General features: G+C 41.8%; 1 protein-coding gene across 4 annotated transcripts in view; it reads right to left on the bottom strand.

The window, feature by feature from the left end:
* Nucleotides 1-19,129, bottom strand: part of sema4ba (sema domain, immunoglobulin domain (Ig), transmembrane domain (TM) and short cytoplasmic domain, (semaphorin) 4Ba) — a 173,993-nt gene that overhangs the window by 45,904 nt on the left and 108,960 nt on the right. For all 4 annotated transcript variants that reach the window (XM_047153082.2, XM_053678047.1, XM_053678048.1 and 1 more), the window contains 2 exons: nt 17,157-17,273; nt 8,148-8,305 (listed from right to left, as the gene is read on the bottom strand). In XM_047153082.2, the coding sequence (XP_047009038.2) occupies nt 8,148-8,305; nt 17,157-17,273 (275 nt within the window). The remainder of the gene's footprint in view (nt 1-8,147; nt 8,306-17,156; nt 17,274-19,129) is intronic.

Here is a 19,129-nt window from a genome sequence, read left to right on the forward strand (position 1 = left end):
AACTGTTATCCTTTAGTTCTTTATATATGTGTGATATGATCTTTTTAATGGTTCTTTTGATTATTAACATAAAAAAACATTTTATATTTGATGGCAAAGTGCATAGTTTATCCCATTCTTTGTGTGTCTGTAAGTAATGCCTTAGCTGCAGATTCTAAAAAAAATCATGGGCTGGCAAATAATATTTATGTTGGAGCTATTCAAATGACAATAGGACTCCTCTCTCAAATAACTGATATAGACCATTTTCTTCCCATTTTTGAACCCTGTGTCTAATTTGGACAGGAGAAAGTCAGTATTGTGTATCTTCATTGTTCTAGAAATGAATGTGGGGAGTCTTAGCTTCTTTCTCACACTTGCACATATCTTTAAAGTGGTTTTAACCTATTGATTGCTTTTTTTTTTTTTTACTTTCCAAATATCTTGGTGCATAAATGGGACTGTGTCTAGAGGGACAGTGGAGCTTTCACTCTGTTCCATCACGACCCAAATGGCATCTTTATCTTGAGAAATCCAGGAGACCATTGATCTGAGCTGGGCTGCCCAGTAGTAGTTTTTCAAGTTAGGCAAGTCTAGGCCTCTGTTTTCTTTGGAACATAACATTCTTTTAAATTTTATTCTAGGTTTTCTATTTTGCCACATAAATTAGGATATCCATTTATTAATTATTTTAAATGTAGTAATGGGAACCGCTACAGGGCAGGGATTGGAACAGAAAGAGCAGCCTTGGCAATACGTTCATTCGTATTGTTTCCCATTAGAGATAAAGGGAGTAATTCCCATCTTGTCAAGTCAGTTTTTATTTCACCCAATAATTTTCCGTAGTTAGCCTTAAATAGCTGTGATGTATCTGAGGTTATGAAGATTCCTAGGTATTTAAAACCTTGATTAGAACAACAGAAGTTAAATCTTCCTGTTAGATGTGCTGGGCAGTGCCCCACCAGCATCATTGCTTCAGATTTCGATTGGTTGATTTCGAATCCCGAGAGTTCTCCATATTCCTTTAAATTTCTTATTAGCGAAGGGATAGAGGAGGCTGGATCACTAATATATGTCAGTATGTCGTCGGCGTAGAGTGAAATCTTTTGTTCTGTTTGACCCTCATCTTTTATGCCCTTGATAGTCTCATTTTGTCTTATTAGTGCTGCTAAGGGTTCAATATTTATGGCAAACAGCAAAGGGCTGAGGCAATCACCCTGGTGGACCCCCCTCTCAAGGTGGAAAAAGTCAGAGCAACATCCATTCACCTTTACTCATGACTTGGGGTTTATGTATATAACCTTTACCCAATCCACAAATTTTGGGTGGAACCCCATTTCAGCCAATGTTTCATACAGGAATTGCCAATTTACAGTGTCGAATGCTTTCTGTGCATCAAAGCTAATTAACATAGAATTTTGCTTACTTTTCTTGGCACGTTATAATATTTAATGCTCTCGGCTCCTTGTCTGTCAGGGATAAAACCTGTCTGATCCGCCTTAATCAACTTTGCTATAATTTTTTGCAATCTTTTTGCCAAGATACTTGTTAGTATTTTTTGATCGTTACATAACAGGCTAATTGGTCTATACCCCTTGCAGAATAATAGGTCTTTGCCTTCTTTATGGATCACTGAGACAGTGGCCTCAGACCATGTAGCTGGTGGGTCCTCCTTGGAAAAGGCATAATTAAAAACCTTAGTTAGTACTGGTACTAAATCATCAATGAAGCATTTATAGAATTCACCAGGGAGACCGTCCGTCCCTGGAGATTTTATTTTTTTTTTTAAATAACTTCTCGTATCTCACATTCGGCAACATTCAGTGTCATTTGCAATGCTTCATTTTCTGACAGTGATGGTAAGTGTAGACCGGCAAGAAAGGTCTCCGATTTATCACGTATCGTTTTTGGTTTTAGCTCTTCATACAGTTTTCTATAGGAAGATGCAAAGGCATCCACAATTTCCTTTGGATGAGATACTTTTTTTTTTTTTAGAATAGGGTGCATAATTTTAGGAACCACACGATTAGCCTGGGCTTTACGGAGTTGAAAAGCCAACAAGCGGCTGGCTCTGTTGCCCATCTCGTAATATTTCTGTCTGGAAAATCTTAATGCTCCTTCCGCCTTATATGTAAGGAGATTATCCAAGGCCCTCCTAGTTTCCTTTAATTCTAGTAGCGTGGCTTGTGCGCCTGTACTTTTATGTTCTATCACTAATAGTTTAATTTTATTTTCTAATTTAATTTGCCCTACCAACCGTATTTTCTTTAGTCTTGATGCAATCTGGATCATTTCCCCTCTTATTACTGATTTAACTCCCTCCCATAGGATTGATGGTGTTACCACTCCATTGTCATTTAACTCAAAGTATTCTTTTAAGTTCTGTTTTAGTTCTTGTACCACTGTTGTGTTGGTTAGTAGTGATACATTTAGTCTCCAGTATCTGAAAAAACTTTCTTTACCAAGCTCCATGATTAACATGACAGGAGCATGGTCACTCAACATTATTTGCTCAATATGGCAATCTTGTACTTTATACATATATTGTTGGGGGAGACCAAAGAAGTCAATCCTGGAATAACAGCTATGAACATTAGGAAAAAAGGTAAAGTCCTTTCCTTTGGGGTTTTTAAAACTCCATGGATCAACCAGTCCTAGTTCTGAAATCATGTCATTAAGTGTTTTTTTTTTTTTTAGTTTGGGATCCTTTCTCTGCCGGTGTTCTATCTAACCTTTCATCTTGTACTGCATTGAAGTCCCATCCCACCACTATCATGCCCTTGGCATTATCCGATATGATATTTGCAATGTCTTTAAAAAAGGTCTGATCGTATTTGTTTGGGGCGTACAGATTCATAATGGACATCTCTACTTCTCCTAATTTACCAACTATCATGACAAACCTCCCCATCTTGTCCCGAATTACATTTTCTAAGCAAAAGGCCACTGAATTATTAATTAAAATAGCTGCTACCCTTTTTTTATCACACCAAAAGAGGCGCTATATACTTGGTTTACCCATTCTCTCCTGTCAGCTTCTGACAGGTGAATTTCCTGCAATAAGGCAATTGAGCAGTGCAATTTCTTTAGGTGACTATATATTTTTTCTTTTAATGGGATGATTCAAACCATGGACATTATACATGATCATGTTGAGATTGCTCATTTGCGTATGGTAAAAGTGTTAATCTTGTCCTTCCATCTCAACCCAAGTCTTAATTTCCATGTAATACACCTGTGACTCATCTGAACCGTACTACACAACTGCACGTCTATTGGAATCATAGAAATATTCATTAAACATAGTGTAGAAGAAGAACATTGTATACAACAACAAAACAAGAACTGACTTCCAAAAACCCAGCTGATTGAACTAACATCTTGTCAATCGGCTTCAGTAAAGACAGAGAGTCGTGACTAATCTCTCCGGGAAAGCACACACTGTGTTGTTGCAACTATCGGACAGCGCTATGCTGTAGTTAGAGTTGCCTAAATGTAAAAACAAAAGTTAACTAAAATTTAAATGTCTTAGCCCTTTCACCCCTGAAGGGAGAAACCCCCGTAATTCTTACTGATATTATTATATCATTTATGAGTCGGCCAAACTTTACTCCATACTTAGTAAAAAGAAAACCCTGCACTTATTCTTAATGGAATGCTTACATATTAAAGTTATTTACTATTTATCTTTCACCTCGAACAGAAGTCTGTAAGTCCACATGGGTCATAGTAGACGGGCCTCTGCTTGATGTCGATACTGAATCCCAGGCGCTGCGTAACAGTTCTTTCTGAAGAATCTCCCATTCGTCCACCTTGATATGAATACCCATCTCCTGAAGGGTGGGGGCCGCTTCCGCGAAACTCGTAAACGTCTTCACCCCGGACTCCAAGTATATTTTCAGCTGTGCAGGGAACGATGACTGGGACTTCATGTTTTTCTCCGAGTTGTTTAATTACCTCCCGAACCCGCTTGCATTTCTGCTGTATGTCCGATGTATAATCTTGATCAAAGAAGACCTTTTGCCCTTGGTATGTGCCCCCTCGTTGTTTCCAAGCTTGTTGAAGTATCGTTTCTTTAACTCTATAATTAGAAAACCTGTCAATCATAGAACTTGGAAGGGCAGACTCCTTTGGTTTCATGGTCAGTGAGCGATGTGCCCTCTCTATGCACAAATCCAGATCATCCGGTAACTCTAGTGAAGATCGCATCAAGTTTATAATAAAAATGATCATATCGGTCTTTTCCTCTCCTTCTTTCACCCCATAAATACGCAGATTGTTTCGACGAGCTCTGGATTCCAGGTCTTCACACGTGGCCGATAGTTTTGCTTCTCTTTGTAGTAAGTGGTGAATGACTATCATGTTGATGTGTTTTATCTTCTGCATCACTTACTCTCCGTTCGACATCACCTGTTGTTCCAGTTTCGCCGTACGTTCCATCACATCACTAAGAGTGGCTTCTACTCTGGATAGGGAGGCCTTTGTGTCCTGGGAAGCTTCCATGTGTTCCCTCCACAAATTACGCAGTTCTGTAAGCACCGCCGCCATGTCTTCTCCCCTGCATGTTTCAACCGTGTTCGGAGACAAGTCCGGTTGGTCTCGTTTATCGTCTTTTTTAGTCGTTCTGCCTTTCTTTTCTGCATCTCTTTTTAAAGTGGACATTGCGCTTTTCGCATTGGGTTGTTAATTATTTAAAGTTAGATTGGAGTTTGGCTACTTTATCGGGGTTTCTTCCTGGAGCAGGGGAATCAGGCTGCTACTCCTCTCATGGCGTCACCAGAAGTCCCTAAACTACTATTTTTAAACCATAAACAATCAATATAGGCAACACAACTTGTATATTGATTGCTGGAGCAATTTAGCAATTCTCAATGTAAATCAAAAGGCAATCAACCACTTATCTGTCTGATTTTTAAAGCATGTTCAATATTTGTCTAAAGTTCACAGGTTCCTGAAAAACTTCCTGCATTTTTAAAAAGGTTCCTTTGATGTACTTTGATGGACTGAACATAATGTAATGATCATTAATGGATTTAGTGTGTGTTGGTTTTATGAAGTGAAATAGAGAAGGTGAAAGTAATGGCATTTCAGGCATCATCTCATTAGTGTGCTTTTGTCAATAAAACCATAAAGGTCACACAAGCTTTTCTTAATGAAGAAACATTTTGAATTATTATAGGATGCAGATTAGCCAGGCAACTTCCACATAATAATTGTGGAACAGAGATAGAGAGGAAGGGAAGTGAATGGTCTTTAAACTTTCAGGAGCCAGTGAGGTAATCCATATAATCTGCTCATTTTACAGCCACAGAGACATTATACCTCTAATCAAAATCACCTTAACTCACGAGCCTACTTGAACACTATACGATTCATTTTGGTCACTATACAGAGAAAGTTGAGCAACAAGAGGTGTAGAGAATGCCCCAAGCCACTGCTTGCATTCTCGAAGGTAAATGATAAGTGTTGTGGGGACTGTGTGGCTTGTTTTATACAATATATGTGTATACTGGACTGAAGCTACATGCAAATATTTGCAAATGAATGATAAAACCCAGGTAATCTAGGAGTGGCAGAGAGGAGGGTGGGGAATTGTAGCCTGATGAACTCTGCATACATCTACTGCTAGTGTGATACATGAAACAATCACACACATACTCATGGCACTCATACCACTTCAGGAGATTACAATTGTGTGGCTAAGGGGAAGTGGGAAATTGAGGGGGTTTATGCTGCATTTGACTTACCTCAGAAGAGGGAAGTTGCAGTTGGGGATTACATAATTTTCGACTGTGTGCATTCAAGGTACGGAATAAAAACTTGGAAACTCCATCTTTGCCTTTTGTTAGCAACAAGCTAGCCAGTTAACTGTGATGAGTCACGTATATTGTCCTCCTTGCAACAGCTAACTATAGTCAATGGAAACAGTTTTTGTTGAGAAAAAAGGCATTAGCACAAAAATGAAAGTGTCACATGACAGAATTTATCCATCAGTTGCTAGAAGATTAGGGATATGTGTGCCATCCAACGCACTGCAAACCTGTGACATAACATGCGGCAAGGAATTATGGTATGCAATTTCATTGGCCTCCACTCCATTCAGCAGCCATATAAATTTTTCTTTAATAGCTTTAATATGCACACAGCATATACACATCAATGAACTAACCCCGTAAGTTTCCCACTACACTGTACTTGGTGCAGGTTGCCAGCTTCAGCAGGGCGAGAGCAATCCACTTTCTGGTCGGAACCGCTGGTCAGTGGCAACCTGTGATGGACGCAGCCCTCCAACACTACCTCCTCCATGGGCAGGGCTGGAGTGGGACCCTTCCACCTTGGGAGTTTAATGCCCATGACCAGCCCATATTTTGACGTGGTGGATGAACTTTGATTGAGTGACATTAAGAAATGAACAATCTCGTTATATTTATTATGGACATGTTTCAACAAGAATATAAATATAAATAACATAGGCTACTGAGCATTGTTTTCTGGTACAAAAAGTCCAACTGTAACATTATGAAAAAAAATTGTTTGCATTCAAGCAAATATGTAGTATTTCAACAGGACAGGTTTTTTTTTTTTTTTTTTTTTTCCATTTTTGCGAAATATACCACAATTCCCACCTCAATGGTACAGGTAGTAAAACCTGAGAAAAGTAATGGTCAGTTCTCCAGCTCAATGTTCTCAGCTCAGATAGTAGTCTAAAGTTGTTGTTTTTTTTTTTTTTTTTAAATGGAAGCTGTGGTAATTTGCCCGTCAATGTATGACATGATCAGACAAAAATTTGGATTTATCACAAAACTTGCCTCGCGCGTTATCACTGTTTTCAGGACTACCAGATCGATAAAATCTAAAACTTTTTGGCTATCTAATACGAGACTAGGCTAGTTTGGTGTCGCTAGCCAAGCTAAGCTAACTAAGCTATCACTGTGTGGGTTTAGCTGCTACAGTGCCATAGAAAGTACGTTATCTCTCTTAATGCTCTGCTCATATCATGTTCATGTAACTTGGAACTCAAACATGTACACACCTTGTTTTCCTGCTCAACATGAGAGAATATTAGTGTTTCAGTTTCAATCCCTTTACTTATCAGTGCCCGTCTAGTTCACCTATGCCTAGAAACGGTCCTGTATTTCAATAATACTTTTTCACGTATGTGACAACAGTTTGTTTATATCTCTATGGTAATGACCCGAGTATGTGCACTTGTGTGTGTGTGTGTTGAGCCAAGTGACGTGAGGAAACAGCACTTTTTTAAAAATGCATAAGTAACTGATGCGCTGCTTTAAATACAAATGTAGTGTAATTCGTTACTTTAGTTAATGTAACATGCTTGTTTTTTGAGCCCAATTTTTGAGCGGCCCACCGGGAATTCTCCTGATGAGCCACCCCAGCCTATGCCTATGGGTTTCTGCATACTTGGAGCCCTATCAGATGAGCAGCTGCTCCATTCTGACTTCGTACTCTGATATTTCAGACAATTGCAATTATTTATGAAATCAAAATGAAAGTTGATCAATTTCATTTAATTGTCTCAAAAAGGACATGTGGGACGCAAAAGGTAGGCCTACAAAATTCGGGATATACACAAAAGGCAGTATGGAAACAGCTCAAGAGCAGACGACTTTTGCGATACACCAAAACTTATGTGACAATTAGCTGCGTTTTTTAAAGGATGACGTCATCACACACACCATTTTATCAGTAAAAGGCCAACTGGAGACAGCAGGAGACAGCAAAGATAACAATTATTTTTTACACACTTTCACTTTGTCGATAACAAAAAAGTGCAAAAGGTGGATGGAAACTTGGCAATTGTTGATTTAACAAACAAATGTGTCTGTACGTTGATTAATCTAAAGCAAATACTTGTATAATTCATTAAAAGTTAAGAAGTGCTACATTGTTTACTGCTGTGATACTGTGTGCAGCCATACTGATTTGACATCACTTGCTGTATTCGGAGTTGAGAAGACCATCGAGTGGAGGGGACATTTTCTTTGTTTGTTTCCTAGTTGGAGTTCTATGAGTTACAACTTGTAGATGAATGCAGCTTTAGTGTAGTTAGTGAGTATGTGTGTGGTTGTGTATGTGCTTGTGGTGCATTGCCAGACGGGTAAACAACGCCCCCTTGCTCACACTGACTCCAACAAAGCACTTCTCACCTTACACACACGAGCAATACGTGAAACAATGGTGCTGTCGAAGAAATCAAATTCTTTTCCTGCTTCACTGAAGAAGAAGTAGATTTTATCATCATCACCCACTGCATTGCCTTTTGGGAGGCTCTCCTGGATGAAAGCAGAGCCTACAAAAGCTGGGTCTGTGGAAAGAACAAACTCAAATATTACTGCAAGAAATATTCTAATATTACAACAGTTCTGTTGTTTATTTATACTGGTACTTTTTGTCTATACTGTATGTCTCTACAGCATCCTCAAGAATTATTGGTACCCTTCATAAAAATGAGCAAATCAGAATATATAAACGTAGCATTAAATATGATACCAATTCTGCAAACCCATTTTTGAAAAAGTAGGTATAGAAATGGGTAGAGATAAATGCTTTTTTGTAGGGCTTACTTTTCATGAGTTACGGGCCACAATGTAAAACACTGTGCTATTTCACCACCATTAGGCTGACTGGGCCCATCTTACATGCCTGAGTAGCAGGAGGGAGTAGTATCTACTAGAGTAGTTTCACATCACTACAACATACGGTTTAGTCTTCACAAGATATTTTAATTAGAAAAAGTAGATTTCACATAATATGCAAATTAGCTCGACATCTAATTGGGTGACATTTTTCTTTAATAATAATAAGTTTAATTTATATAGCACCTTTCCAGAGGTCAAGGACGCTTTATAATACAATGATACGTAAACAATGAACAATCATGGACAAACTCAGACAAAAACAATGATCAACCAAACACAGAAAAGAAACACAGTATAGTCACTGAGAAAACACGTTATATAACAGATTATGATAGATAACACTGAGAAAACAGATACATTTTTAATTGGGATTTGAACTCTGTATGTGATGCTGTGAAGAGTGAGAGGGAAGAATTCCAGATTTTAGGTGCTACAACCCTGAAAAACCTGCCACCCATGGTTGAGAGACTTTGGCAGAAGGTAAGAAATCCAAAGAAAAAGAATTTTGTAGATCTGCGGTAGACCTTGGGGTTTATGAGATAAAATGGAATGTAAAACAATGCTCTATAGCACCAGCATCAGGCCAGGGCATGCCTCCTCACAACATTGAGTATTTGCGGTAATAGGGCACCACATGACTATATTTAGTGTTTCAATGTCTTGTGCTCCCCACTGCATTTTAGTGTTGAATAATAATAATAATAATAATAATAATAATAATAATAATAATAATAATAGTAATAACAATAACAACAACAACATGAACAAGAAGAATCTCAACAATTAAAAGGTGGTTACAAGAACCCCTAATAAGAAAAACTAGACCTTTGGTGCTTGGACCCCTAAAGTATAGTGTGCAATAAAAGTAACACAGGCCCTGTCATGTATATCAGAGAAGGAACTCTGAACTACAGCTCACAGCAGCCACTGCCCTCACTGCATCATAGTCACATGATCACCTGCACCTGACTCACATTCTTGTTAATGAGCACTAGTGTATATAGCCACAGTTTGCACTGCACTCCTTGTCTTATATTTGTCTTTCTTGCTGTGTTCAGGACTTTGGTTTATGTGTATTCTTTGCCTTAGTGTTTTGCTGCCTATTCATAGTTCTTGTTTATTGTTTTATATTGATATTATTAAAAAGTAAATTTGCACTTGCATCGGTCTCCACCTTGAAATCGTGACGGAACATGGGACCTCAAAATGGATGCAGCAGAATTTTCCAGAGTCCAAGAGGCCCTAAATGAAAAGGAAAAGCCAAGGTGGGAGAAGGATAGAAAATTCTCCTTCATTAAGGACAATCGGGAATGGCTCAACGTGATGTACTCCATCACGGGGTATACCAAAGGGGAGCCTGCCAAGACTGGAACAATCTGGAACCATCTCCCACCCTCCCTCCCCCACTGTGGAGCTAGTCCATCCTGCTGTGTCAATGGAGAACGTTGCTCGGCCTCCCTGCTCAGCTGGGGATGTTGCTCCGCCTCCCTGCTCGGCTAGGGATGCCGCTTCGTCTCCCTGCTCGGCTGGGGACGCCGCTCCTTTTCTTTGCTTCGTGCCGTATGTTGCTCCCCCTTTCTGCTACACGGCAGAGGTCACTTCTCCCTCATGCTTCACGGAGAGCATCGTTCCTCCCTCTGGCCTCGCGGAGAACTTCACTCTCCCCTCTAGTGTCATGGGGAACGCTGCTTCCCCCTCAGGCTCCGCCTTGAGTTTCGTTCCTCCAGCTGGCTGTGCAGTAGCCATCGCCCCGCATTAAAGCCAGGCTGGGGATATCATGTCATCTCTCTACGGTGCGGAGGAGACCGTGCCACACCTGAATCTCAGAGAGCACACCCGGTCTGAGGTCGACGTCACTGCCAACCAAGTTCTGCTCACATTTGAGTCTGCTGACATGGCCGACCAAGTTCTGCCTTCCTGTTCTGCCGAGGACGTCGCTCTACCTTCTCGCCTGCTGAAGCTTATAACCCAGCTTCTCATGCCTGAGTGCTGTCTAGCGACCCCAGCAAGCCTGCCCCAACCTCATGCCTTCCCCTCGGCTCCTTGAGGAGCCTGCTATCTGTTGTACAATGCCTGCCTCGGGACCTACGGGGTTGTGAAGACATTTAGCCAGGACCGCCGGGAGAGGGAATGTTTTCTGGCACTCCATGGGTAGCGCCTTTTGGGGGGTTCTGTCATGTATATCAGAGAAGGACCTCTGAACTACAGTTCCCAGCAGCCACTGCACCTCACTGCATCACAGTCACATGACCACCTGCACCTCACGTTCTTGTTAACGAGCACTCCTGTGTGTGTGTGTGTGTGTGTGTGTGTGTGTGTGTGTGTGTGTGTGTGTGTGTATATATAGCCACAGTTTGCACTGCACTCTGTCTTACGTTTGTATTTTTTGCTGTGTTTAGGTCTTTGGTGTATGTGTAGTCTTTGCCTTAGTGTTTTGCTGCCCAGTCATAGTTCGTGTTTAGTGATTATATATATATATATATATATATATATATATATATATATATATATATATATACACACACACACATTAATAAAAAGTAAATCTGCATTTGCGTCCATCTCCACCTTGAAATCGTGACAGGTCCATTGTATCGTTGTATTTAAACATGGTTTTATTTTAAACACATAAGATTTTTTTTTTTTTTTTTTAAGCGTGCAATTTTTTTCTACAAGATAATGAGTAAAATATTAGGGGGGGGTCATGGTAGAGGGTCCACCACTCCATGCAGAAAATTTTTAACTCCTTTAATATTCTTAGGTTTGTGTAGGAGGACTTCCTTCTTCAACACAGGTTTTCAATACAGTTAAAGTCCAAAGACCTAAAGATGGCCATTGCAAATCAAGCTAAAAGGCTATGTAAATCAATAACCCATAATAATTGGAAAAATACTGAAATTGTATCATAAATTTAAAAATGACAAATATTGGACATTGTTGGATGCGTTTTTCCCCCTACCAGATTTTACTAAATACTGAGGCCAAACATCTTTATCTAAAGAAACTGTCAATTAAATTAACTTTCATAATTATTTTTCAACAACCTTAAATATATTGCAACTATGTACATTTTTTTACTTTGAGAGATATAAGCATTTTTGTGCGTAGAATGCAAAGCATTTTTGTTAGTTCTGTTTGTGCAGGTGTTGTATTGTATTTGTTGTAGTCATCCTGAGATTTCCTGTCTACACAGTGGCATACTGCCAGCCTTGCAAGGTGTGTTTATCAGGGATTTCCTTGATTCCTTGTTCCTGAAGACAGATGCAAGAAGAATTATAATGCTAGCAATTACTGTTTCGTTTTTAGAGCCATTTAAAAAGCACTATGCAAATAAGCCTGTCGGTGGCCCAGCTATAGTTAAAGGATTAACCATTTTTATTTTAGGAGTATATTTGGCTCATCAGCTTCTTGAAAGCTCTATCTATGGTTATATCTAGCTCTATCTAAGGAACCTTTTATTCTATGAGTATAGGGGCATGCTATCTCTCTCTCTCTCATATACATATATAGCCTGCAGGCTAGAATGATAATTCAATGTGGAATCTACAAACATTCAATCACTTGCTGATTGGATGGTGGACAGCTGGTCAATCAGTGGTAGCTGGATGCAACACTTTTTCCTGTGACTTTGTCCACAACCTTCAACTAGACTAAATAGCATTTTAAAATAGTCCACCACTTGTGGCTACCCTGGCTGCCTTTTCTGACATACTATTAGCATTGTATAAATAGCCATGAATGCACTTACACTAAACATCTGTTTCCATTTGTTTCCTATTGGATTTTTTCTTTCTTGAACCACTATTGTTCCCTGAGAAGGGAACGAGACCTTGCGTTTAGCATAACACTATAGGAGCGCCCTCGCGTGCAACCAGCATCTGAAGCTTGTGTAAAATCATGCCTATTTATAGGCCTGCTGTGATCAGGTGATGTGGCAATTAAGCGCATTGCGTGATATATATATATGGCACCTGTGAACCACGCCGTCAGCCTCTATTATCTGAAGCGAAGACGCAATTCACAGGCCTGCCCTGGTATGATAAAACTACACAACGTCTCGTTCCCTTCTCATGGAACAGGGTTAGATGCATAACCCAGATGTTCCCTTTCAAAAGGGAACTCCACGTTGTGTTTAGCATAACACTATGGGAACAAGAATACCCATTCCGTCATACCGCGGGAACGGCCTGTTCAAAAAGACCCAAGCCCGAGGGTCACTGCAAGACACTCAAGCCTGGGGCAGAATGAATGATATTACCAGGCTGTAATATCGAATGAAGGTGTGTGGCGTAGACCACCGTGCAGCAGCACACACATCCTGTAAGGATACCCTGTTGGACAAAGTCTTCGAGGAGGCGACCCCCCCCAGTGGAATGAGCCCTTATGCCCAGAGACATAGCGAGACCGCATGCCTCATAAGTGATGGATATTGCTTCCATTATCCAATTAGAGATGCACTGCTTTGACACAGCATCACCTCTACCAGCAGCTGCTCCGACTTACTTACTGGCCGGAGCGGTGGACGCAAGTACAGAGAGCCCTTACTGGACACAGCAGGTGCATTCTCTCTTGTTCTAGTGTGAGGAACGGAGGAGGGCAGAAAGCCTGCAACACCACAAGCTAGGCAGCAGATGTAGGCACTTTAGGAATATAATCCAGCCTAGGATACAGGAAGGCCTTGGCTAATCCAGGGGTAAAGTCATGACAGGAAGGGACAACAGAGAGAGCTTGTAGCTCTCCTACTCGCTTGAGGGATGTCAAGGCCAGTAGAAGGGCTACCTTTAGAGTCAGAAGCTTCTCAGAGGCTGACTCTAAGGGATCAAATGGGGCCCTGACAGACCTTCCAGGACCACAGAAAGGTCCCACGAAGGTATGCGTGGCCTGCAGATGGGCCTCAGCCGCCTGACACCACACATGAACCTCGAAGTTAGAGGATGTTGCCCCACAGGGGCTCCATCAACGGGGAATGGCTGGCCAAAATGGCGGCTACATAAACCCTGATTGTATAAGGAGCCCACCCCACTGAGAAATGGGGTGAGAAAACTGAGAAAACCCCACTTGTAAGAACACCAGGACTGTAGCTATTGCACAGTTCACTGGGTCTAGCTGGCGTTCCTCACACCACAAAACAAAAAGCCGCCACTTGAGCGCATACAATTTCCTTGTGGGTGGTGCTCTAGCATTCAACATGGTCTCTTCAACCTCAGTTGTGAGACCAGAATCTATGAGCTGGTGCCCCTCAGGGTACAGACCCACAGTTTCAATAGTTCCGGCGGAGGGTGATGAATCAGCTGTGAGACAGTAGATCCCTGCAGATGGGAATCTCACAAAAAATGCCATCTAGAAGGGATATTATCTCTGAGAACCATATTCAAGCTGGAAAATAAGGTGCTACTAGCAGCAGACGTAGACTGTCTTGGCGAACTCTTGCTAGAACTTGCGGGAGCAGAGAGATCAGGGGAAAAGCGTACAGATGTGACCTTGGCTATATGTGCACCATGGCGTCCAGCCCTAATCATGCGAGAGGAGTGAGGGTGAACCACAGCGGCCAGTGTGTTGTCTCCTCGGAGGCGAACACATCCACTCCCGCTTGGCCAAACCTCCGCCATATGGATTCCACCACTTGTGGATGGAGCCACCAATCCCTGGGCCTCAGCCCCTGCCTCAATAGGATGTCTGCCCCCATATTACAGTTGCCCAGAATGTACATTGCACTCACTGACAAAACTTTCTTTCTGCCCAGAGAAGAATTAGTTACACCTGCCTGAACAGGAGGCACGGACATAATCCTCCCTGGTGGTCAATATATGAGACCAACATTGTGTTATCTGTAAACACATGGTGACCCCTCAACTGAGGAAGGAATTTCAGTGCTAGAAATATGGCCCACATTTCTAGGCAATTCATATGCCACTACAGATGAGGGCCACACCAAAGACCATGAGCTGGACAGCTGTCTAAGACCGCGCTCCAGCCAGTGAGGGAGGTGTCTGTCATTACGGTCTTGCACTAAGGAGACACCCCTAGAGTGTGAACCAAGGCTAGAAACCGGGGACACTTAAAATTCTCAGAGCACGTAGGCATCGCCGCGTGACACTGATTACTCTCAGAGGTTTCGTCCTCAGACGAAGTCACCCAACTTCTCAGCCACCACTGAAACGGTCTCCTGTGCAATAGGCCCAATGGTATGACGCAAACCCCAGGAACTTCCTGTGACTGGGCGATATTCTATGTGGAAATATGCACCTTTTAGATCTATCGTCACAAACCAGTCCTCAAACTGAATCTGTGGAACGATAAGTTTGTGGGTCAGCATCTTGAACCTGTACGTCGAAGAGTACAGTTCAGATGACGCAGATCTAAAACTGTACGCATACTCCTCTATTTTTTGAGGACCAGGAAATAACGGCTGTAAAAACCTCCCTCCCGCAGGGAACAAGGTACATGTTCTATGGCCCCTTTGGCCCCTTTCTTCCTGTGCTAATGTCAGGCTCTGGTCTGTGCTGACTACTGTCATGAGCACACCTCTGAACGGTGGGGTGGAGGGGCGGGGGTTCGAGCTTTGAACCCTTTTCTACGGTAGACAGAACCCATGGAGACACATTTGGCAGTACTTTCCATGCTTCCAGATGGTCTTTTAGTAACGTTAACTATTCCACATTTTATTGGAGGGAAAGCATCAGATTTTTGTTGCCCTGTGACAGAGACCAGAGAACACTGAAAACTTCGGACAACCTTGGCTAGGGGAGGCCCTACAGTAGCACTGGGGGCTAACTGCCCTAACAACCTCATGTCCCCTGATGCATCCCTCCACGGCCCCTCAGGACCGCTCTTCTTTGTCTGCTTGGCCTTTATGACCATTCTCAGATCAGGCCTAGTAGCAGGCCGCGATTGTGGCCACCCATTTCCCCTGGCTGTCTGCGGGGGTTGGCGGGCTGCCATATTCTCCTTGCGTGTCTCCCTCACACTAGCGCTGGCCCGGGCTCCACTCGTGGATGCCAGTTTGAACTCGACACAACAGGGAAGGAATTGGCTGAATGCCGCCGTATGTAGAGCTCACTCAGCAGGTCTGCTTGATACTCCTGCAACACCATCAATGTCTGCAGTGACCCACAAGCAAGACCCACTACTGCACAGGGCATGCCCACCAATGCCCCGGTGGCCTTACATGGCTTGGATGGCAAAGCCGGCCCCCCTAAATTACCTCTCTCAATGGAGAGAGGTAGCTCGCAAGCGCTTCCTCCATCTTCAGCATAGCTAAAAAGCCATGCCGTTCATCCCCCACAATGGCTGAATAATCTGACATCGTGGGGTTATAAATATGGCTTATGCATGGTTTTCCCACGGAAGCCTGATATTTTCACTTCTCGAAAAAAGGGGAGTTTTCTGTAGTGTGAGGAATTTACTTTCACTGAAGAGAAAAAAGCTCATCCAGCCTTAATAATTGCTTTACACAGCTCTTTATAATCTGGTCTCAGTTTTTAGCACACCCTTCTGGCTCCTCGGAGTCAGACAGGAATTATTATTTATTTAATTTTTTTGGGCTTTCCATAGTGGAAGGAGTCACCGCGATGCGAGCTCCAAAATCCAGCGGAGAGCTGGACCTGGAAGACAGAGCAAGAGATAGAGCAGCGCTCATCTCCGTCTCCTCTTCCAGATCCATACGAGATCCCCCGGACCTGAGACGGCTAGCGGCCGGCCCAGATCCGCGAGGCTCTGAAACCCATCTCACTTCAGCTTCCAAGAAGACAGCCGGTCGCAAGCGGAGCTGCCTAATGTAAGGTGTTACAATGCGCACAGCCAGACCTCTCGAGGGCTGCCGTGGCATGCTCCACCACTAGACACTTCACACAGAAATTGTGCACTCCTCCCCGTGATGAAACAGCAGCAAGGTGTAACACACTTCCTGAATTCTCTCACTCATACTTTTCTCTCTCGCTCATTCTTTTTTTTCTTCTCTTTTTTTTTTAAAAGGGACAGAAATGTCCAGAAATTTTGAGAAGAGATAGAGAGGAAATGAAGCGTCTTTTTGTTTCTTTACACAAACAACTGACATGCAGTCTCGCTGAAGATAATAAGGCTGATGACACGGTTCACAGGTGCCATATATATATATATTATATATATATAAAAAAAATGTGTGTGTATATATATATATATATATATATATATATATATATATATATATATAATCACGCAACGCGCTTAATTGCCACGTCGCCTCATCACGGCATGAAGCTTCAGAAGCCGGTCGCGCATGAGGGCGCTCCCATAGTGTTATGCTAAACACAACGTGGAGTTCCCTTTGAAAGTGAACAGTCATTTTAGCCATTAATTTCATTATGGTTTTCTTATATGTTAATTTATAATGAGCTTTGAAACAGACAGCTCTCCAACACAGACAATCTTATTTTCCAAATAAATGAAGAAGGTGGGACCAAGGGGAATTTGAGTTAAAAAACAACAACAATAACAACAACAACAACAAAAAAAACAGCAAATGGTCCTGACTCTCACCTTGAAGCCAGTTCAATGAGTTTTCTGTCTTTAGGGTAGTGCCTTGACCAAGGCTTTTGTAAATGATGGGCTCATTCCCTTGAAAATTACTGACTGTAGCAGCATACAAATCTCCACCTGCAGAAAAAATTACAATTTTAGACAGATGCATAGAGACACAAATTTATGTATATATACACACATACAGCACTATGAAAAAGTATTCTTCTATTTTGTGTATCTCTCATAGTAAATTTTTTCAGAAATTAAAACAAAATCTAAGATAAAACAGGCAACCTGAGTAAACACAAAATACAGTTTATAAATGATAATGTTATTTATTGAAGCAAAAACTTAATCAAATACTGACTGGGCCTGTGTGAAAATGTATTTGCCCCCATAGTTACTAATTCCCCAAATCTATGAAACTGCATTCATAATAGGGTTCAGCTGGACTAGACGCAACCAGGCCTGATTACTGCAAAACCTGTTCAATCAAATTATCACTTAAATAGAACTTTAGCAATAGCATGAACTTGGTTAAAAATGTCTTACCCAGTAAAAGACTATGCTGAAATTGAAAGAAATTGAAATACATCAGTCTGGTAAGGGCTACAGAGCTATTTCAAAGGCTCTGGGACTCCAAAGAACCACAGTGAGAGCCAGAATCTCCAAATGGAAAGACTTGGCAAAATAGTGAACCTTCACAGAAGTGGTCGACCTTCTAAAATTCCTCAAAGACCACAGAAACTACTCGTCCAGGAAGTCACAAAAGAGCCAAGGATAACATCAAAGGACCTACAGGATTCTCATGCAACAAGGTCAATGTTCATGACTCCACTATCAGAAAGACACTGGGCAAAAACGGCATCCATGAAAGAGTAGCGTGGTGAAAACCACTGCTAACCCAGAAGAACATTAAGGCTCATCTAAATTTTGCCAAAACACACATTGATTAGTCCCCTTTGAAACTATTGGAACGGCAAGGCCAATTTTTTTTTGTTGCTGTAGACTGAACACATTTGGGTTTGACAATATGAGATATATATTTATATACACAGACCAAATCAATCAAAACATTAAAACCACTGACAAATAACGTAAATAATATGGATTAATCTAATGACAATGGCACCTGTCAAGGGGTTGGATATATTAGGCAGCAAGTGAACAATCAGTTCTTGCAGTTGATTTGTTGGAAGCAGGAAAAATAGGTAAGCATCAAGTGACTTTGACAAGGACCAAATTGTGGAGACTAGACGACAGGGTCAGAACATCCAAAATGGCAGGTCTTGAGGAGTGTTCCCCATATGCAGTGGTTATTACCTACCAAAAGTGGTCCAAGGAAGAAAAACTGCTGAACCTGCCACCGTTGAGCCTTTCTGGTCCCATCCCACAGAAGAGCTACTGTAGCACAAACTGCTGAAAAATTTAATGCTGGTTATGATAGAAAGGTGTCAGAACCCAGTGCATCACAACTTGCTGTGTATGGGGCTGCGTAGCTGCAGACTAGTCAGAGTGTCCATGTCAGTGGTCTTTTTCAGCAGGATAATGTGCCCTGCCACAGTGCAAAAACTGTTCAGGAATGGTTTAAGTAACATGACAGAGTTCAAGGTGTTGACCTGGCCTTCAAATTCCCCAGATCTCAATCCGATCAAGCATCTGTGGGATGTGCTGGACAAAGAAGTCCAATACATGGAAGCCCCACCTAGTAATTTACAGGACTTATAGGGACTAAAGGACAAAATGTACAGGACTAAAGTATCTACTGCTAACATCTTGGTGCCAGATACCACAGAACACCTTCAGAGGTTTTTTGGAGTCCATGCCTCGATGGGTCAGAACTGTTTTGGCAGCACAAGTGGGGCCTACAAACTAGCAGTTGGTTTTAATGTTATGGCTGATCGGTGTATGTGTAGAAGAATATCACATACATTTTTTCCCTCACCAAGCACCAAGCATGTTAAATGACAACATTTCCCCACCATTTTCTA

The sequence above is a fragment of the Ictalurus punctatus genome, chromosome 4 (assembly GCF_001660625.3).
Source record: "Ictalurus punctatus breed USDA103 chromosome 4, Coco_2.0, whole genome shotgun sequence".
In the NCBI taxonomy this organism is placed as follows: Eukaryota; Metazoa; Chordata; class Actinopteri; order Siluriformes; family Ictaluridae; genus Ictalurus; species Ictalurus punctatus.